Raw genomic sequence first — 21,825 nt, forward strand, 5'->3', positions numbered from 1 at the left:
AACTCAACAGCAACAACTCAAATGCCAGTTACTCTGTGAGCTGTGAACAGTTTTCATGGGAACTACTTTTTGCCAAAGACATTGTGCCAAAGTAAGCAGTTCAGTGTTTTGGAGCAGCTTCAGAAATGCCAGGACAGATATCTCAAACCCTTGCCAAATACAATCAAATGATCTGCATGGATAGATGTGTTAAAAGGTCATTGAGAAAACAAATGGTTGGAACTTCAGCAAACAAACCCTTTGAAAAAGAATACTTTAACATTTTGGGAAATACACTTGTTTGCTTTCTTACTTAGGGTCAGATGAGAAGCTCACTCTCAGATCTGCATGGTAAAGAAGAAGCTGGAGCTAGGGGATAGTTAGCTTAGCTTAGGAGAAAGTCTGTCTCTGTCCACTACCCTCTAAAGCTCACCAATTAAACTGTTATATTTGTTTTTCTGTCCAAAAATGAAAGTCAAAGGGCTCTAAGTTTAGGTCTTCTGACTCCAATTTCTCACATAACCGCAAGAAAACAAATAACCGTATTTACCAAAACTATTCTTTTAAACCCTCGTGAGTGGGACATCTGACTGGTCCACATGACCATTACTTTGCATGTCTGAGTGTGTATTAAGTGTTGTATGTTAACCACACGCCTACTCTGCACTGCAGTTTTCGATGGTTAATGTACACTTACGAGTGCATTTAACTGCATTAATAATGGAACACCTTTCTCTTTCTTTTCTCTCTAGAGATGGCAAGCTGGGTCTCCCTCCTCCTCTTTCTCTTCTGCCAGCCAGTCTCACAAGCCCAGGAGGAGAGCAGCACCATCCCCATCCTGGAGTTCACCTCCGAGACCTCCATCAACAATGTGGTCCAGGACCCCCAGACCGGTCGAATCTACCTGGGGGCGGTCAACGCCATCTACCAGCTGGGGCCGTCCCTCCGGCGGGAGGCTCGTGCCGAGACGGGCCCCAAAAATGACGCCCGGACCTGTACGCCTCCTGCCTCTGCCTGCCAGGACACGAAGCCCATGCCCAACCTCAACAAGCTTCTGCTGGTCCATCCCACCAACGGTTCACTCATCGTCTGTGGCAGCCGCTACCGAGGCATCTGCTCCCTCCTCAACCTGACCAACGTGGAGCAGCAGCTGTATTACAGTGACATTAAAGGAGAGAGGACTTACGTGACTAGCATAGAGGATAACGTGAACGTGGTGGGCGTCATGTCCAACTACTCAAAAGATGGTGACACCTTCAGTGTGTTTCTTGTTGGGAAGGGATTCGGAGGCCTGGATGCTGCAAAACTCATCAGCACACGAATCCTTCAGGACTTCCGTGATTGGGTCGTGTTCGAGAGCATCATTGAGGCATCTACGGTGCAGACGACGCCATTTGTTCCCCAGTACCAGCATGACTTCCGCCATGCCTTCAAAGAGGATGGTTTTCTTTATTTCCTCTTTTCGCGGTCACCTGATGGTTTGGATAATAAAAACGTCACCTTTGTGTCTCGTCTTTGCGAAAATGACGACCATTACTACTCCCACACAGAGCTCCAGTTAAACTGCGGCCAAAATAACAGATACAACAAAGTTCAAGCTGCGTATGTGGCTTCACCAGGAAAAGAGCTGGCACGGGTCATGACTGAATTAGGTATGTATGGGAAGGTCGTCTCGTGGAGCAAAGTTCTGTTCATGGTGGCGAGTCCCGATGACGACGTCAACGACTCGGCTCTCTGCATGTACCCACTCAACTCCATCAATGAGCGCCTGGTGGACATCATCAGCGCCTGCTACAGCGACTTGGGGATCATTTCCGGGTTACCTGCTGTGGGAATCCCCTACTCATCTAAAACTGTCTGCACATCAATTCCGGTAAGAGCTTTTTTTGTGTCAGCTGATTGAAGTTTTAAAGGAGTTTGGAATAACAGATGTGACTGGGATAGGTTTTGAAGAATCCCCTTAGTGTTATTAATAATGCATGGGTGTGTCACTGTTTACTTTAATGCCTGTGTTTACTTTGTTCTGCAGATCTTTTTTTTTATTGTTCTATTTTTTCTATTCTGTTTTATTGCAAGCTTTTAAAAATATTTTTGATTCTAATTTGATTCTAATTAATTCTTAAAGAAAACATATTGAAAATGCACTTACAACGCAGGTGATTTCCTCTCATATTCTTTGGATTAAATAAAGCGTTCACAATATCTCATCATCCTTTTTGTTTTTCCTTTTCTTTTATAGAAAGATACTTTGGAAAACGTCAAGTGTGGTGGAGACTTTCTGCCTTCCCCTCTGGCCAGCAATCCGGGATTTGCCTTAAAGGCAGACGCGGTTTGGACCAAGTCGGCCTTGCTGTCCGCTGTGGCCGTCGCTGTGGAGAATGATCACACCATCGCCTTCTTGGGGAACACCCAAGGGGAGGTCTTCAAGGTGGAGTTGTGCTCTTCTCTGCTCAGCTTATTGTTTTCCTCCGTTTAAACATTGAGTCTTACCTGAGGGAAGCAGGATAAGGGACTTTATGTCTGACAGTGTTACCTTTTTGTTTTCTATCCAGGTACACCTGACCGAGAAGGGATACATGTACAGCAAGGCTCCTGGTGACACCATGGGAGAGAAGGTCAACAAGAACCTTTTCTTTGATGGCAGTCAAAGCCACCTCTACATTACCACAGAGAAGAAGGTGTGTATGTCAGGGCCCTTTTGTAACATATCATATATAACACTCGTCTACGCAGGAGGCGTTCAGGGATGTATGTTACCCCGCGATTTAGCAGCGTTGAGACCCCAAGACACAATCAATGTAGTCATATAAAACTGAAGAAAGTAGACTTGAAAAAGATGCTTTGAGCCGCAGTTAAATGTGTAAAGAGTTAAACACCAGTACGACAGCTGTATTGATTTAAATTGAAGCGTATCTATTTCATCAGTATTGTACACACACTGTCTATCTGGCTTTAACTGAAAATAAGTAATATATTTTCTTGAATAAATAAGTAAGTAAATAAATCATTTCTAAAAATACATTTACAAAAATAAATACATTTTATATATATATATATATATATTCAAATAAGGGAGAGATACAGTTAATTGATCGCGGATGGCATTGTTCTCTTGGACAGATGAAAACAAGTTTAAATAAAAAGTGCTAAAATGGGTCGCCAAATATTCTGTGTGTATAGTATATTCTTTCCAGTGAAGAAAAGAAGAAATACCAAAATGTAAAATTGAAAGTATTATCAGCAAATGAATGTGATATTGTTTTACTGTATATGTTACAATACTGGAATTGAATTACAGACGCACTAATGTGTAAGTAGCAGTTTAATGTTGTAGGTGGTTGATGTGGAGCCAAGTCTACAAACCTAATACTGTTGGGCACTTTAATCTATAACACCGTCTCATGTTTTATTAGATGATTGCACTATATGTAACCTGATAATAAGACTGAGTAGCAATTTCATTTTCCCTTCTTTCAGTCTGTTTGAATCGCTAAACAACTCGGGAGATGTGATTCAGAGCTCTGGAACGAGGCTAGATTATATTATATTAAAGTTAAAATCCTGCCTGCACACCTGGCCTATCTGCTATCCTATCAGGCACATGTAAAGTAAATGACCTTAGATGCTTTCCTCCACTGGGTACAATGCACATTTGGCATGTAGGGAGAGGCAATTGTTTCAGTAATTGAACATGGGGAGCAGACAGGAAGTCTCGGTGCTTTGACAGGACGTGTTTTACTTCCACTCTGCACACCTGCAACAAACTGAGGATCGTTTCGAGCCGTGTTTTAAATGCCCCATATTTCGAGCAGTGTCTCCCCTAAGGTGCATTGTTTGATCATGTTTCATGTTGCTATGCTCCAGATCACCAAGGTGCCGGTGCAGACGTGCCTCCAAAAGAAGGACTGCCAATCATGTGTGGAACTGAGGGACCCTTACTGTGGCTGGTGTGTCCTGGAGGGCAGGTGAGGATGAGGATCACACGCACACTTAAAAATGCAGGCACACAGCGACAGACCGACACTAACACCCACACATGCAATTCCATCTGTAAAACACAGCAGGGTATTTGTTCTGTGTTTTATTGCAGACACTTTTAGTACCCCTCTGTGTTTATATTCCGTCTCCTGTTGTCCGTGCAGCCGTGAGGAATTAAAGCTGTTTGTCAGCCTCATGCAGCGAAGGCAGTCTGTGCAATTTACTCTCATCGGCCTATATTTATCAGGGTCTCGAGGGTAGAAGGGGCGGTATGTATCATCTATTTTACAGAGATGGGAGCAGGAAAGAGACAAATATCAGAAAAACAGTTGTGTCCCTCTGGAAGTTGATACTCTTATTCAGAAACAATGCACGCTCTTTGCTAAGCTTTAAAGCTGCAGCGTTTAGCAGATTTATTGTGATCAGTCGATCGTGAGTCAGATAAAGCAAGATGACAAGAACTTGAGCTGTACCGGACATGTGCTGGACATTTTTCTCTGTTTTCAGATGTTTCATCGACAAGATTGATGAAGAAATAATGATTCTATAAATAGATAATGAAAATAATAATAAGTAGCGGCCCTACTTAACTTGTTTGCTTTTCTCTCTTCATTTCTACTTCTTGAAAAGTATTTAATGAACATTAATTTATTATAATGTGTGCTCCTGTTGGTTTGCAAATTATTGACATCATCTTCGTCTGTGTTACATCTTATTTTGAATTGTGTTATACCCAGTTGAAAATGACAAAAGAGGGTTTTTTTGTTCAAGATTATGTATTGATTTTTTTTCCGTCTCCTGTGCAATATACTATTATCAAATCATACTATACATTGTCAAATGTTATTTCATATATTTCACAAATCCAGATAACAACGAGGGCATATAGAGTTTTTTCTAGCTATATACAACTTAATCTTATAAATCTGCACGAACACAGCTTGAAGCCACTTGGGCATGAGGTTGTTATTGAGAGAAGCACATTAAAAGTCTGTTGGAGTCCATAGGCTTTGTTTTTTGAGACCTTGTACTGTAAAAGCGTCGAGGGGTTGTGGAGCAGAGGCTGATGGGAGTTGTTCATCCTCCGTCTGAAGGTGTACCAGGAGGTCTGAGTGCCGACGGGCGGAGGAGAAGAATGGCTGGCTGTGGAGCCCCAGGCAGCAGTGTGTCAAGATCGTCTCCTTCTATCCCCCGAACCTTTCTTGTAAAAAGACTCAGAAGGTACTGCGCCGCTTCTCCTCTCACTCACTCTCTTTGTTCTCTGTCTCACATGCACGTCACGCAAACATGCACAGCCTGAGAAATAAACTGTTTCCAGTGTGAATCAGAGACCCTGGGCTCTAGGTCTTCCTGCCTCACTATCGATCGACCCAGACAACTCAAAACTGGCTTATTATAACAGACCTGGTTGATTGTGCTCACAGCCTGAAGCTGGAGAGCCTCTCCTGTGCACTTTGTCCTCAAGGTTTTGATTTTTGTTTTCATTCTTGACTATTTCTCTGTCCCTCCCTTTCTGACTCACTCTTGTATATCCACAAACAGCAACCAATCAATCTCCGGGCTTTAAAAGGAAACAGTGATCAGAATCATACACCGAGAAGCGGAATTAATTTCAATTAAAGTGATATTACTCAGCCAAACAGGTGATAGGCAAGAGTCCTTTCTGTGAAGAACTCAGTTTCAGCCACTTGTATATCATTTTGTGTTCAGGTGAAGATCAACATCCCCTCCCTTCCTGCGATTGGGCTTTCTGACCGTTTGCTGTGCTGCGTTAAGTCGTTCGAGAGTGAAGGCACCATGTCTGACTCTGGTCAGGTCTCCTGCGATCTACCCAGCCCTTCGCTTATACCACATACACCTGAGGACCAAGGTATGTCCGGACAAATGTCTGTTGTTATCCATTATAACCAAGGTTGTATCGCCAATGGGTGAAGCAGACAAACAGCCTCAGGGTTTACAGCATGTCAGCTGGTTTTGGTAATTTAATTAATTGTGTATTTGTCTGGAATTTGCACGACTAAGCCACCACCACTGAACTAAGGTAGGTTATTAGCGAATCTTGTGGCCTTGTCCTTATAGAGGTGTATTCATTTCTAAAGTCTGTTTTTATGGGCTTTATTATTTTAGTTTATGCTGTTTGAAACTCACATCCATGTCCCTCACGGGATGAATTGTAAAACTAATTATATTAAAGAAGATTACATATACGCACATCAGGAAAGATTCAAGGCTATCAGAAAAACAAAGTCAGTAAGTAAAACAGGTAACGACTGCACACTTATTTCATGCCACAAAGGTTTATAAATGACGATGTTAATATGACTAATTATCGAGAATGATCACTTTTTTTAGATCGGTGTTTTGACCCAATTCAAGATTTCTTCTTTCGCTGTTTTCCTCCAATTTATGCAATATTTTGGAACAGAGGTGATGAAGTTCATGATATATGTGGTGATGAATACGATCTAATGTTTAGAAATAACATACATGTGATATTTGGAAGTATGGCTTTAGTATTACTGTTTTTTATGAACTCTTTCTATGCACTTCGTTGAATTATAAATTGTGGATGTTTTATCATCCTGTTTCTTGGATAAACCTCACCTGCCATCGTAGAGCTTATTTGCTGGTTGGTGTGTGTGGGATGTATGAATACGGGTGTAGTTTCTATTTTCTATACATTCTCAACTGATGAAGATCCAATTAGGAAACCTAGTCATTCATTTGTGGCACGGAGTAAGTGTGCAGGCGTTACCTTTTTAAAAAGACTAATGACATTTCCATCAGCCTCGGCTGTACTTTGTGTGTTTTACTAATTAGTAAATGTATTTACGTTGGCATTTGTTAGCATTGTCATTGTGAGCGTGTAAGCATGGCGACGGGAGCATTCGGCTCAAAGAGCTCCTGTGTGAATAAGTACAGCTTTACATAGCCACGAGCATGGCTGTAGACTCTAAGTCTGCTTAAATGGATGCATTAATACATAATTAGTATAAAGGAAGTTGAGGCCATGCTCTGTCAAAAATGATTTGAAGATCATGTGTTGTCAGAATATGTCGTCCTTCCTGTGTTGTTTTGTCTTGCCATGAACAATTTAAGTCTTGCATATTCAGAAATATTCCCGATGACACCATCCCCATTCATAAATGTGTAAAACTCATATCCCACCAAAAGCTAGTGAAGCACATTTTAACCCTCTCTTTGCTGCGTCCTCAGACTTTGTGGCCGTGGCCGTCAGGATTTTTGTTAACGAGACTGTGGAGCTGGCTACGCGGGAGTTCAAGTTCTATAACTGTGCTGCCACATTTAGGAAATCCGAAAACACACCGTGAGTCACTCTTAATCTATCAGTTCTGCTCCGTCACTCACAGAAAATACACAGTGACTCTGAACACAGCATCAACTGACAACCTTGATGTAAATGTATCACCGTGCATGAACAGATGAGAGATCAAGGCTGTGTTTGTAAATTGTGATGCATGGTAATTTTGAATGCACCTCTTGCATTTTCTCTCCTCCTTTTATTATCAAGCCGAGGAAATTGCCTCAGTTTCCTTTTCATTAATCAAAAAATGAAAGTCGATCTCGCCATTTTTTTCCACCTCCTTATTTTTTTTTCTTCATTTCGTTCATGCCAAGGAATGTGTGATGAACGAGCTTTGCTTATGTGAAGTTGCAGAGATCCATTTTGTTGTCAGCAACATGGATTTATTTGCCGAACGCTCCTTGATGAGTTTGCATGTTTTTAAGATTTTGTTTGTGTGTGTGATTTTATGTGTGTGTGTGACTGCCTAATTAAATGCCCTTGAAAGCATTTTCTCATCTTTGGTCTGTTTTTGTGTGTGTGTATCCTCAGGTGCATGTCATGCGTGGCCAGTTCGTGGGGCTGCCAGTGGAACACACACGCCCACACCTGCAGCGACATGGACGACAGTGTGACGGGTGAGAACATCATCAAGCACCGTCAGGTGAGTCTTCTCAAGTGTTAACACATCAATGGCATGTCAAGAAGCTTCACCTCTGATAGTACGTGTGGAAAAACTGTAGCAGAAGTTTTAAAAGATGCGTCTAATCACCACATGTGAGGGGACGCATGAATGATCCAAATTTAATATCCAAAATTAATAAAAAAAAGAACTAAAATCCCGGTATCAGCTGGCACCATCTTGCATGACAAATACTGTAGGGTGGAGGATATCAATTTATAAGTGAGCAGATGTTTCAGCGATACACTATCTGTAACCGCAGACGAGGGTGTCCGTTAAGTGGTTCGCATATTTAAAATGTAAATTTTTAAAAGTGAGAGTGTCTGATTTGTTTTGATGCCTTCTCAGGGAGCGAAGTGTCCTCAGTTTGAGAATCCAGATCCTGTGCTGATCCCTGTGGGCTACAAGACTCGCATCAGCTTCGAGGGGATCAATTTGAACGTCAACCAGGTAAAGAGACACAGGATTTGTAACATTTTTGGAGAACTAACTGGCTCATATAAACATTTATTCAGCATGGCATTAGGCCCGCCGTGAGCCGGATTGATCGCAATTTTTAACCAGTGCATGACAAAGAAGTACACAACTCCCCTTCGCTGCGATATGATCGCAATACATCTCGGGCAGAAGTGATCTATCGCTTCTATAAAACTCTTTTAAGATTCTATAAAATTCTATTTATTGATGGATAATAATGTTCACAAAAAGATGCCCTCCTAGGCTGGTTGCCTGCACAAGAGGCACCCCGAGGTGGTTGATATGGAAACACACACTAGCAGCTAGAATATTTCTTTTTTTCATCACAGGCTAGCGTTGTATTGATTTTATTATTTGGCTCTTCATTTACATTATATTTGAATGTTGCCATCTATTCTGCAGCCACTGAGAAACTGTCCGGCGTCGGTAGAATGACTTTGATAGCTGCTCGTACTGGGCTTGCCCTTTATTTGTGCGGATGTGTTGCTTGGAGAGGATGTTATTCCACTTTCTGCCGTCCTTGAGTTGTGGTTGCTCATGGCTTTTGAGAGAGGTTTCACACTTCGTCTCTCTCGTGTCAAGGCCCGCATCAGATTTTTTTGTGGCGGTTCTCGCAGCTATGTGGGTATTGTATTATGAATTGGAAGCAATCAGATTGCTTGATTTGAGCTACCCATTTCATAAAAGTATTTCACTATAATCAAACAAAAACTAAAAGCAACAGTAGGATGGGCCGGTAACTCCATGTTAACACCTTCTGTGTGTAGTGTTCTCTTATACAAAACGTTGATACAGTTGCGAACAGGAAAGGAAAAGAGACAATCATGCCATGTCAGCCAAGGGCTGGAGGAGTCTACAGTACAACAGTCTTTTCAATTTCGTGCTCAGCAGTGAAAGAAATGAGGAGCATGAGAGAACATTTATTATCAAATAGGATCTACATTAATCCGCCATGTTTTTTTAAATGTGTTATTGTTCTCCAGGGTGGTGTTTTCACGATCGGCACTGCACTGATGAAAAACACGGAAGAGGAGTTAAAGTTTGAGGACGGGCCGTTCTACACCTTCAGCGGCTTCAATGTGAGTACGACTGTTTTTTAGTTGCTTGACCCTCAACTGTATCTCTGTATTCACAATGAACTGCTGATTTTGTTCCTTTACTGAGATGCGAATGCAAGGCGAATTTGTCCGTCGCTCGATTTTACATTTTAAACAGTTTAGATCCGAACTATCTATGACCTGACTTTGTTTTTCAGGGTTATAAATCAAGTCACCCTTTAGCAGTCACTTAGATATTCTCTAGCTCCCTCTAATGGACAGACTCTTTTCACTGGAGTTATTTTTACTGCCTCTCCACATTGTGAATTCTGTGATTTGGAAGCTCAAACAGTACCTAGCCCCCAGCTATGTTCTTTCCCAACATTGATTTCTTCAGCTGAAAATCTGCCAGACGGGGTGTAATTTTTTTCCCTTCCTTTCTTTTCTTCCCTTGGCATGAGGGAGCGGCAGCCCACACTGTTTGCCGAGAAGAGCTTAAGTGCCATTAATCACTGGATTCTGAATTAATAATTCATTTTCCTCCAATTTCTTAGTTTTCTTACGACAAGTCACCGGAGACCAATGTTCTCTTCTACGTGAAGGACAAAGAGTCGGGCAAGAAGATGGACAGCACTCTGAACGGTACACTCGCTCACATTTTATCGTGGAGGGCTTACAGTATTTTTAATGCCGCTGGTCCTAGTGTGGGGCCGCCATTAGATCTGAGAAACTGCTTTTAATCCTTAATTAAAAATAATTAGAAACTTATTTGGTAATGACTGTATCACCAAACATTTTTTGACAGAATATGAAGGATTCAAATGCAAATGACTGCACAGTTACCTTGTCGCAAACATAAACATCTTGCTAATTATTCATGAAAAGTGAAAAAATGTGTATAATTCAAACTGTGCTAATAGTTTTTCTCCTCCCTACTTCTCCTATAGTCACCCTGTATAATTGCTCCATGGGGAGGGAGGACTGTAGTCTCTGTAAGAATGCAGATCCAAAGTACAGCTGTGTGTGGTGCGCCAAGCAGAGGGCGTGTGTGTACGAGAAGCTGTGCAATCCTGACCAACAAGGGTCCGAGGATCCTTACAACACCGAGTGTCCCGACCCCCAGATCACTGATGTGAGTAGTTACGATGTTGTCATCTCTTCATGTTGACTTTTGAACTGGAGACAGTATGTGCATGAAAGGCTTGTGACTGGCAGTGAAAAAGCAGCGACTTTGGTGATTGGATTATTGATTGGACCACCTAATTGGCCTCTCCACTTTCTCTCGACGGAGTTGCTTCTCCTTGAGGGCGTGTTGGGCTGATCTGCAGCACATCATGATTGGATCAATTCTGTCTCTGCTCACTTAATTGTCGCTGTCACATTGTCATTGACAAAAATCGTTGATGTCATTGTGACAGAGGTTATGACCGTACATACAACAGCCTGACCGATACATAAAGATATCACAGTGTGTGTGTGTGTGTGTGTTGGCTAGATGTTTTGTGGCATTTTTATGTATATAATCTGTTATGTCGGTCGCTCCATTTTATTCGTCCAGACTAAAATATCCTAACAACTATTGGATGGGTTGCCCTGAAATTCATTCACGACATTCATCGTCCCCAGAGGATGAATCCTTCGGGCTTTACTGATCCTCTGACTTCCTTTAGTGCCATGTCCTGTCTACTGCTGGATGGATTGCAACAACATTTTGTACACACATTAATGTCCCCCTCAAGATGAATTGTAATAACTTTGGCGATCCCCTGATTTGTTTTCATCCAGCACCATCATCATGTCCCATTGTAATTTTAATTTGTCCAATACCTGCAAAACTCCTATCAGCCTAAGCTGTTCTTTGTGTTCAGTGCTACTAAGCAAATGTTAGCATGCTAACATGCTACACTAAAATGGTGAACATTATCCTCAAGTTTCTTTTGTATCAGCATCCAAAATCCAGCATCAGTTGGGCTCTAATACATACACATATATGCAAACTAGGCTCATACCGTATGGATGTAATTCCCAACCATGGTCTTGAATATTAAACACTTAAACCATTCAGCGGACGTAAAGAGACTGTGTAAATCTCCTGTACATTCTTATTGCACAACTAATCTGTTGAAATCCATTTCAAATCCCTTCTTTTTTAAAACACGCCCCCCTCCCCCCCACCCCCCATCACTGTATCTCCCCATCCAGATCATCCCTCGTTTCGGCCCCATGCGGGGAGGGATCTCCATCACCATTAGGGGCTCCAACCTCGGCATCAGCAAGGAAGACATTAAAAGCATCAGTGTGGTTGGGGTGCCCTGTATCCATCAGAAGGAGAAGTACTCTGTTTCCACGAGGTAATACTCACTTTGATGTATTTATACAAATGTATGAGCAGTAGCAGCACACCCACTTTCTCTCTATTCGCTTTTGGTCAAACTGTGTTTGGCAGGTTTGCAAAAAGGAAGGTAACCAGGGTGCATGTTTTAATGAGCTCACTATGCCAGTGTAATGATCTGAATGGCAGTGGTGGAAGAAGTAGTCCGATACATTATTACGTTGTTAATAGTGTAGGAAATAAGAAAAAAACTAAGCATTGCTAATTGGTATTCATATTTTTAACTTCCCTAATATTTTCTTTTTTTTTTGTGAAATGTTGGATACTTTCACCTCTTTGGGCCTAAACCAGTCATTACGTTTTGTCTCTTTAGTAGAACATTTTAGTAGAACATCTAATATCTCATAGACATCTGAAAGGTGACAGTAAACTAGACAAATGTTTTATAAGCCCTAGTTTAATCTTTTTTTTAAGTAACTACAACTGTCCGCTAAATGTAATAAAAAGTACAATATTTTCCTCTGAAATGAATTGCAGTAGTATAAAGTATCAGAAAGTACCTAAAAAAAATTTACTTTCCCCTATAGACTGCTGAATGTCAGTTTTTAAATACTATCTGCGGCCACAAATGAGCAGAGCAGCCGACATTCTTTGAGCTATGAATTCACCAAAGCACTGATTTGATTGCGTCACACATATGCCACAGCTTTTTGGTGGCCTCTTCATGCTGCAGACACTCCCAAAAAAAAACGCACTTCAGTCACAGCAGCGTTCACTTTGTTCAAATGCTTTATGAAAAATAAAACATCCACATCGTCACCCCGCAGCCTCTAACCAGAACTGTTGACACCTGGCAGGATGGATCCACGTTTACGACAAATTCTTGCCCCGCCATCTGCATGATGAGGCATAAACCAGGATTTATGAGACCAGATGGAATGTTTTTCACCCTTAAATCATCCACTACTGGAGCTCACATGCCCGCTGTAGGCTTCACCTTGTTGTTAGCTGTCCTCCACGGTCTACAGCATGTTGGCGCTCACTTGCTTTAAGATTTGACAGGTTTTCCACTGCAATATTTCATTCCTTCACACATCGCTGTCGTAGCTGTTAATTGTCTACTAGTGGCCCACCTGTTAGCCCGAATGACGCTTGCCATTTTATGCTGACCGGTTTCATCAGCAACACATATTCCTAGTGGACGTGTTTGTTTTATCACACTTCTCCTAGACTCTGCAGTGTGCTATAATTCCCAAAGGACTACATTTCTAACATGCTAGAAGCAGCCAATCTGGCATTAATAAACATACTGCCTTCATATCCGCTTAGTCATCAGATGAAATTGTTTGTACTGCCTTTTTTTTTTTTTCAATTACCTGAGTTATTTTCACCACTTCCTCCAATTAACGAAAACAAGACTGTACTCGTTTGTCTGCCAATGTCGACAATATTCAGGTGCTGATTTAGATGGTAAATTTGGACGAAGATTGCATGAGGCTATCTGTTTGTTTTCAATAGAGCAGGCGTAAGTACGTAGCAGAGACAAGAGTTTTTATTTGTGGAAGGACATTACAAGAACATTAATCAGGAATACCGGTCTTACGTGGAGGTAAAACAAGTCAGTTAATCGCTCAGTCAATGGACAAAAACAGCAACATGTAATGATTCTCTGTATCTTAACCTCATCAAAAACTATCAATTAACCAAGAAAATGATCAGTAGATGAATCGATCATTAAAATGATTGTTACTTGCAGCCCTACTCTAAAGTATTTCTTGTTGTTGTCCTGTCCAGCGTGGTGTGTGAGATCGGCCCTGTTGACCCTATCAATGATAACTGGGGCCAGGTGGAGGTGGAGGTGAAGGGAGAAAAGAGAGGAACCTCTTCCATGTACTTCACCTACAGGGTAAATACGTACTACTATTACTACTACACACTCACTCTCTCTCTCTCTCTCCTCAGATGCACTTTCAATATGGAGGTGTAAAACTTTGGACCCAGAAAATAAACTCATCCAAAAGCTTTCAGCTGATTTTGTTCTTTTATTGCCTCTATTATGTTTCCATTTCCTAACTGATGAGAGTTCCTTATCAGAACATACCAAGGGCATGTCATTTATGCAGAATGTACATCCTAATGTTTTGGTAAATGCACCATCTAGATGCTGTCACATTACAATGGTAATGCACTGTATAAAAAAAGCCACAATGTGCGTGCATTCCTCTTTAACCAGATGCTGTGCAGTAGGCCCCCTTTTTCTCTCAAATAGCTACGCTGTAGCCTGTTAAAGTATTAAACTGGCTTTTCATATCTCTGGCTCCGCTAAAGCTTCCCCCACAGGGGAGTGCTCCTCCTAACTGTTTGCTCAGCAAATTGAGGCAGATGTGGTGCTTGTATGAGTTTGTGTGTGTGTGTGTGTGTGTGTATATATGTGTGTGTGTGTGAATGTGAATGTTTCTAATAGAGAGCTGGAGATCAAGGAGGTTGAGAGGAAATGTGTGTAACTTTATGCCAAAGCATTGTGTGTGTGCGTGTTGTTGAGTGTGTGAGCGAGCCTGTGGGTTGGACCTTGTGTGTGCATGTAAATCCTTGCAGGGGAAAGATGAGTCTGTATTCATGCTGTGTCTTGCGACTTTGCGTCTCCTCCCTCACCAGGACCCGATTCCAGAGGAGGTGAAACCCTCTAGAGGTCCGAAAGTTGGGGGCACCCTCATTACCATTTCTGGAAAATCTCTGGACACTGGCAGTAAGGAGGATGTCCAGGTTTCCGTCGGAGGGGTGGACTGCACTGTGTAAGGCCTTCTTTTCCTCAATAATTGTCATTCATGCCAAAGCCCAATTCTCTTTCAATTCAGTCTCCTAAATTGATAAGTGCTACTTGTTATTCAGACATTGTATTCTATGCAAATTCTACAGTATGCACACTTTGAAGCCCATAAATTGATTTTCTTTTTTTACATTTCTGAAGCAAAAATGGAATTGACCTTAACTTTGGTGTCATAAGCATGATTTTTTTTTACTTCTACCATTTGCCTTCACTGTTGTCACCAACACTGTTCTGTCACACCAAGTCCATGGTGACATTTTAGGCAGAAGTAACGGGAAAATAACGAGCTAGAGGAGCAGCAAAGCCGGGATTTAACAAGCTGTCAGACTGCTGCCATGTTGGCTTCCACTGCACAGTGACCTTGTGCGACCCCGACTCCTGCAGCCAGTTAGTGTTGTGTCCTTGTCTTTGCAGGTTGCACTTCGGAGCAGAGATCACCTGCAGGACAGGAGAATATCGAACAGATAAGGTGTCCTCTGACCCTCTCACCGTCACAGTGAGGTATGGAAAGAGTACCACAACAACCATCCCAAGTGCCTTCCAATTTTTGGAAAATCCCATCGTGCTGGACCATCACCCCAAAGAAAGCTTTGTCTGGTCAGTATAAAGTAGCAGCCTGCAAGCGTTTTACCTCGAATCAAAGTGTTTGTAATATTGATATTTCAGTTTACCCGGAAACATATCGTGTTGAATGAAATTTCAAGGGATATTGTGATATTTGGCGTGTGTAATTTTCAAGTTTTGTCCACGTCATTTTTTACCTTCACCTTCTTTGTAGAGGTTTGGGAAGTCTGCTACAACATCTACAGCGATTTTAAGGGTCCGGTTTCTTTTTTTACTTTCCGATGCGCTCAAACACAAGTGTTGACAATTATTTCTGTTAGATTTAAGTTTTTTAGGCTCTTGCCGTGTTCACACCAAATCGCGTCATTCGCGCCGGGGACCATTTTGTGTTCATTCGCGTGAATCGCGCTGGCCGCGCCGGAGAGGGGGCGTGGCTTATCGCCCTGGAAGCCGTTCAACTGTCCGCCATCAACCGTGGAAAAAATAACCTCTATTTCTGCTTAGTACGTGTTGTGGAAGTCCCAGATATCCCGGCAAACTAAACGCCGTCATGTCTGGGTTCATAACATAGTCCAGAGGAGCTCCGTGGATTGTATCGAGCTTTTATTCACTGTGTCTAGCAAGCCACACGTCGGCTGTTTACTACAGCTGTATGAACACTAAATAAACTGATTTGGCTGCGGTTTAACGGCAATAAACGGACAAAAAGTGACTCCGAAATAACTACGTAATGATGCCAATTTGTAAAAAGTCTGAATTCATGTTTAGTTAGTTCTCTCCGCAAGGTTTACACACACATGTATACACATAGTCTGGTCCGGTCTCTACTGATGTGAGGTATCGTAGAGCTCTGGGTGAACACAGACGGCAGTATTTATTTCCCGATTCAACAACGGCAGGACGTCAGTGATGACAGGAGAAACATCTCAACGCTGATAGGCTATCGCACCGCAGCGTCACGCCATTTTTTCGCCGGAGTTGAAATATTTCAACTCACGCGTTTGGCCGATTAAACGCGCCGCGCCATCGCAAATTCGCGTCACTCCAGTCTCATCGCGTCTGTGCATAGACTTTGTATGTAATCTACTCGCACAAATAATTCGCGCCGGGTTTGGTGTGAACGCAGCATGGATGGCAATGTTGGTCGGTCCACCGATTTGGTCCAGACTGAAATATCTCAATAACTATTGGATGGATTAAATATGGTACAGTTATCCATGGAGCTAAGGAAGGGTGCTGATTAACTCATTAACTGTGATGATCCCTTGACTTTTCCTCTAGCGCCACCTTAAGGTTGTTATTTGGCAGTTTCAGATAAATGTCTCAGCGACCATTGGGTGGATTGTAATGAAAATTTAAACAAATACATGCTCCCCTGCTTTGTTTGGAAAGCTGTAGGAGGCCGCTCTCCTTGTCATTATTGATGTAATTCTTACCCGAGTCTGCAGATACAGATCCAATTTAATAATGATTAGTTTTTTAAAAATAGCACAATAACATCCAGGTGGACGGAAGCAAATGTCTTCTCCTTTAAATACCTTGCACTTTGCATTTGTATTTAAAGTTGAGAAGCCAAAACAGAAGAGCAAAGGCTTTGTTGACATTGATGACAAGGTTGTATGGAAAAGTACTGTTATGGAAAATTGAACTCTTGGAAAGGCCTTGCTCTCTGCCACGCAAGGTCCGTCTGAAACCTTGGTAAAGGTTATTAATTCCAAAAACCTTTTAGTTTTTTTTAAAGCTTGATTTGTCCTCCTATAGTATACCTGTTGTTTGTGTATGTGTGCAGAATGTTTCCCATACTTACATCTGATTTGCTGAAGGGGATACAAAATGCTAGACTTTGATGTTGTACCAAACTGCTTGATGATCTCTGAAAATGGATGCATTAGACGGTTACCTTGCTTTTTTCTGAGCAATTGAAAGCACTAGTGCGCGTGTGATTAGGCATGCAGCCTGGAACAACAGACAACAGATACCTGCTGCTTGCAGGCTAAACTAATTTGTTTTTATCTTCGGTGAAAAATGACCCCAGGTGCAATTTAAGAAGTGTGTCTGTCTTCCCGTAAGTCTCTCTATGAGCTTGTCTTTATGTGGCTGGCTGGGGATATCTGTTTTTAGATCTCATTTATATGTTTTACTGTGTTTTGTACATCTGTGTGTCTGTGTGTGTTTTTAGTGGAGGAAGGAACATTGTGGTGACTGGCTCCGGCTTTAACCTAATCCAGACTGCAGTCCTGAAGGTCCAAGGAGACGATTCAATAGCCTATGAGGTGTGTCTTCTATTTCTATTTTCTACTCCCTTTATTAATCAGCGTCTCCCCGTATCCCCTTAACTCTCAGTCCTACCATTCTTTGTCTCAGAAAATGTCCATCCCCCTCACAGTAGCAGCACTGTCCATCGATCTCCACACATCTCATGAGCCCACGACTTCTGTGGTGATTTATTCAAGCTCTGTCAAGCATGCACACACACATCTGCACTCCTCCATGCTTCCACTGATCAGAGAGAGTCCATAAGCCAGTATTACGTCATCTCACTTCTTAGGCTATAAATCCTTAAAACCTGTAAGATTGCAGATAGCGGCGCTACTGTTTCACCCTCAGCAAGATACAACTATGTTCCTCGTCCAGCTTAATCAAGTGGATTGACCCTGCCCGGGAACTTGAAGGAGTTGCACACAGCGTGCCGCTGCCTGCCCTCCAGTTTACTGGGCAGTGTTAAGCAGGAGCAATTTTGTTCATTTCATTTAAAGGGCTAAATTTAATACTTGCATTCAAGTTTTTTTTCCTCTGCTACCCGGGGGACAGGAGAGATTTGAAAAGACTCCTGGCTGCCACAAACTAGCAGCGAATGTAAAGTGTTATCTCAAAGGCCTTGGCTGGTCAACTTCATAAGCCTCTCTTGGTTTAAGTCTATCCACTGAACTAGACCCAAATATTGTTGGCTGCTGGCTTGTGGTGAAAACATGTTGATTACATTGTAGGTCAGGTCAGCGGCTCAAAGAAATTAGTTTTTTTTTGGCTGTAATGACCCTGCATTTCTTGTTTATAATTGTAAACAGAGACCTCTAGAGCTGGTTGCACCAGCTGCTTGTGACTTCAAACTTAGCCTAGTTACAAAAATGATGAAATTATTGCTCTATTGATGTAGATTATTGCTGTATTGATGTAGATTTAAATATCAATAACTTAAAATGCGTAGCACCACCCAAAGTAGTTCGTATGAAGACATTTTGACCCCTGACTTTTCCTCTACCATGAGGTTCAGATTTGTGGTTTTTGTAATAACTTTTATGATCCTCTGATTTGTCATTCAGTTCTATCATCAAGTCGAAATGGTAATTTATTCAATGCTTTGGTTTATGGACAGAACCTGGCTAGCTTTTATACCTGTTTCCATTCTTAACTCACTGGCTGCTGGCTGTAGCTTCATACTTATCCGCCATTTCCCAAAGCTAAGCTAACGAAAACAATTCTTAGTTTCAGGTCATTATACACTGTAGAAAACATAGTTTTTCAATGTTATATTCCATTTATGCAAATAAATCTCCCTAAAATAGGACAAATTTACTTTTGAGCTAAATAAGGAAAAAACATTCAACTCATACAACCAGTCTCAAACTTTATAGTAGGTCTTTGTGACTTTTTAAAGCATTATCTGATGTAGCCTACGCCTTTTGCCTTGTCCTTTTGAAAAACGTAACTGTGTGTAAGACTGTAGGGTTTGGCTGTCACACACAGTTTTGTCGGCCCTGCATCGAAACAATCAGAGAGTGACATATAGTGAAATATCACCATCGGTCCAGTTAATGAACAAAGCCAGAGGAGTGACTCAGTGTGAGTTGTGATTCATCACAGGCTGCTATTCTACGATGGCAGATTGGGATTTTAGTAGAATGACTGAAAAAGCACAACAACAAAAGCACAACAAAAGTTTGCTTTTCTCTCTCTCACCATATTGTCTATGTCGAATACTGCTGTATTTTCCTTAATATGTGTTTTTTCTTACATGTGTTACGTGTCAACATAAAACTTTGCATTGTTGTTAATGTCCAGCTATGTTTTACTCACCTTCTGATACATTCAGGAAGCCCACGAGAAGAACGACACGGTCATCCAGTTTCGGTCTCCAACAGTAAACAGCTCCCTGAACCAGCCCTTTAAAACCTACATCCAGCTTGACAACCTGGAGAAGGTACTAAAGCCCTTCGACTACCACCCTGACCCCAGCTTCAACGAGCTGGCCAAGAAGGTCATCACGGAGGCCAGCCTCATCATCGTCACTGTGAGTGCAGGCTGCTCAGGTCCCTTTTAATGCTGCAGTTGTACTATGACAGCACAGTGTTTCTGAGAAATATGCCTCTTTGGATGAAGGAATTAAGATAAATGGTGTTATTATCTGACTTGAGGATAAAAATGGAAAAGATGCTGAATTGCAGTTGATGCACCACATTTTTGCTCTTTAGCTGCTTATGTTATGGATGGGCTTTCATTGCATATAGAAGTTAGGCAAATAGCATTACATTTAACATTTTAGCACAGTGGGGCTTTGGGAAGTCAAATGAACTGAGGCAAATGTACATTAGTAGTTGCATTTATTTATTCTAACCCTTTTAAAAGATAAAAATACCTAATATTGTAATATTCTTAATGCAAATATATTTTTCTCTGAGACAGTTTTCCCCCAACTCTGGATTGGTAAAGTAAATCCCATGGGTCATGGGAGGATTACCAGGAAAAAACAGATTTCTGAAAAACTTTTCAATCACAGCTTTTCGTGAAAGCATGAAGGACTTAGCGAGCTAGCCAAGTGGCCAGCCGTTGGCCAGTTAGCCTGCTAATTCCACTATGCTTTTACAGGTTACAGAAAACAAGTCCAACAGCGGACCATCTCTTCATCTCTGTAGTAGTTTAGCCTATTGGCAAAATGTCTCTCATCTCTCACTCTCATCCCACTACTGTGAGGTGAGTCGCGTTTGCCTCCAGCTAACATGGTGACGTAATCATGACGTCGGCTGTAAAAGGGTCTACACGTCACCTGCTTCCAGATTAGCCAATAGCAATAATCATTGTGATTGCCAGTAGAGTGCAGTCGCTATGTAAGGGATAATGTACAGCGACCCGGCAAAAGAACCCAGACAGGGTTTTTTACACGCTATCTTATTTACAGATACATCAATTTATATGTTTCATGAGTCATTAAATCTATAAAATCTATACGGAAAATACAGAAAAATGTCCATCACAAAAAGTCCAAGGCGGTTGCTTTGTGCAGACATTCTAAGTACTGCAGTAAATTAGGCAGGAAAGACATTTGCAAAAGGCCTTTTCAATTACTCAGACGCTGGTTTACTTAAGCTAATTTCACCTTTCTTATATTGCAGACTGCATTAGAATAATTGAAAGCATGTCTGTAGATACAAAAGTGTGCTGCAAAATCTCAAAGTGTATATTGCAATGCCAGAACTGTGGGAGTGACTGGAGCTGTGCCTACAGTGTCTTAAATAAGAAATTACTTTAAAATGTGCTTACAATGAATATAATCTTAATCTTTCTAATTACTTTCGGCACGCAGAGTGGAACAGTGACGAGCTGCTATAAAGTTTCCATCCATTACTAATGAAAATATTTTTAATACTCATATGATGGGTCTACTTGATGGTGTATAAATGCAGTCATTAATTTCTCTTCCATGTCGTTCTGTGAAGACACTTTAAGCATTACAGTCGATCTTCCCCTGCAGGGTCGGGGATTCTCCAAAGCTATGACGGCCAAAGAGGCTCAAGCGTTTGTGGGTGACGTTACCTGTGTGGTCAACACACTTCAGGATGACAAGTTGTTTCTGGACCCACCTTCCAGCACGCCCAGCGCTCGCTCCAGACGGCACCGCAGAGACACTCGGCCCGAGCTGCTGGACTTAACGGTCGGTCAGAACAACAAAAGTCAGGCAGACACACAGTGGTGGAGGAAATATGTCCTAGATCCTTTACTTCAGTAAAAATGACCAATACCACACTGTCAAAATACTCCATTACTAGTAAAAATATGTAACTATAATCAGGAAAATGTAGATATGTACATAAAGCAGAAAAATGGCCCTATTAAGTGTCATACCAATGTATGTTATTTCATTGAAGAGATATGTGGTAAAATAGATGTATACAGTGGCATGAAAAGGAAATGCTCAAGTGCAAGTATGTAAAACTTGAATTTAAATGTACTGCTTGAGTAAATGTACTTACTCAGACCTGCAGCTTGGAGCATGCAGGCATCATGAATCGTTACTGTACTTCTCTAGGCGTGTCCTCTGTTCATCTGGGAACCCCATTCTTTTCACTGGTTGAATAGTTTGCCTGTAGCTACAGGCCCTTTTAATAATTACATTTAATTATAGCCGAGCCACAATTGTGATGAATACTGTAACCTCTCCTCTGGGTAATTCCTCTTAAGTGAGCCATTGTTTCATTTCTGTGGCTGTGTGCAGCATAAAGAAGGGGCACCAATGAACTATCAAAAGGTGCAGAATACTTACATGGAAAAAGATTGATTATAAAGTGTCAAACCCAATGCACATGCATTTGTTCAGTTAATGTGGGCCCACCAACTTGCACATAGCACTTTAGAAATACGGAAAGGTCCTGC

The 21,825-nt window shown here is 41.6% G+C and overlaps 1 protein-coding gene across 1 annotated transcript in view; it reads left to right on the forward strand.

Annotated features, from left to right (window-relative positions):
• Nucleotides 1–733: 733 nt before the first annotated feature.
• Nucleotides 734–21,825, forward strand: part of plxnb2b (plexin b2b) — a gene marked incomplete at its 5' end in the record, with an annotated part of 35,980 nt that continues 14,888 nt past the window's right edge. The window contains 19 exons of the mRNA XM_079163241.1: nt 734–1,852; nt 2,219–2,407; nt 2,532–2,657; nt 3,844–3,944; nt 5,052–5,178; nt 5,668–5,827; nt 7,174–7,285; nt 7,814–7,925; nt 8,292–8,393; nt 9,404–9,499; nt 10,012–10,099; nt 10,405–10,589; nt 11,660–11,808; nt 13,584–13,695; nt 14,445–14,581; nt 15,031–15,213; nt 17,360–17,453; nt 19,271–19,468; nt 20,927–21,106. Coding sequence (XP_079019367.1) covers nt 734–1,852; nt 2,219–2,407; nt 2,532–2,657; nt 3,844–3,944; nt 5,052–5,178; nt 5,668–5,827; nt 7,174–7,285; nt 7,814–7,925; nt 8,292–8,393; nt 9,404–9,499; nt 10,012–10,099; nt 10,405–10,589; nt 11,660–11,808; nt 13,584–13,695; nt 14,445–14,581; nt 15,031–15,213; nt 17,360–17,453; nt 19,271–19,468; nt 20,927–21,106 — 3,570 coding nt within the window. The remainder of the gene's footprint in view (nt 1,853–2,218; nt 2,408–2,531; nt 2,658–3,843; nt 3,945–5,051; nt 5,179–5,667; nt 5,828–7,173; nt 7,286–7,813; nt 7,926–8,291; nt 8,394–9,403; nt 9,500–10,011; nt 10,100–10,404; nt 10,590–11,659; nt 11,809–13,583; nt 13,696–14,444; nt 14,582–15,030; nt 15,214–17,359; nt 17,454–19,270; nt 19,469–20,926; nt 21,107–21,825) is intronic.

Source organism: Pholis gunnellus, assembly GCF_910591455.1.
Source record: "Pholis gunnellus genome assembly, chromosome: 7".
Lineage (NCBI taxonomy): Eukaryota > Metazoa > Chordata > Actinopteri > Perciformes > Pholidae > Pholis > Pholis gunnellus.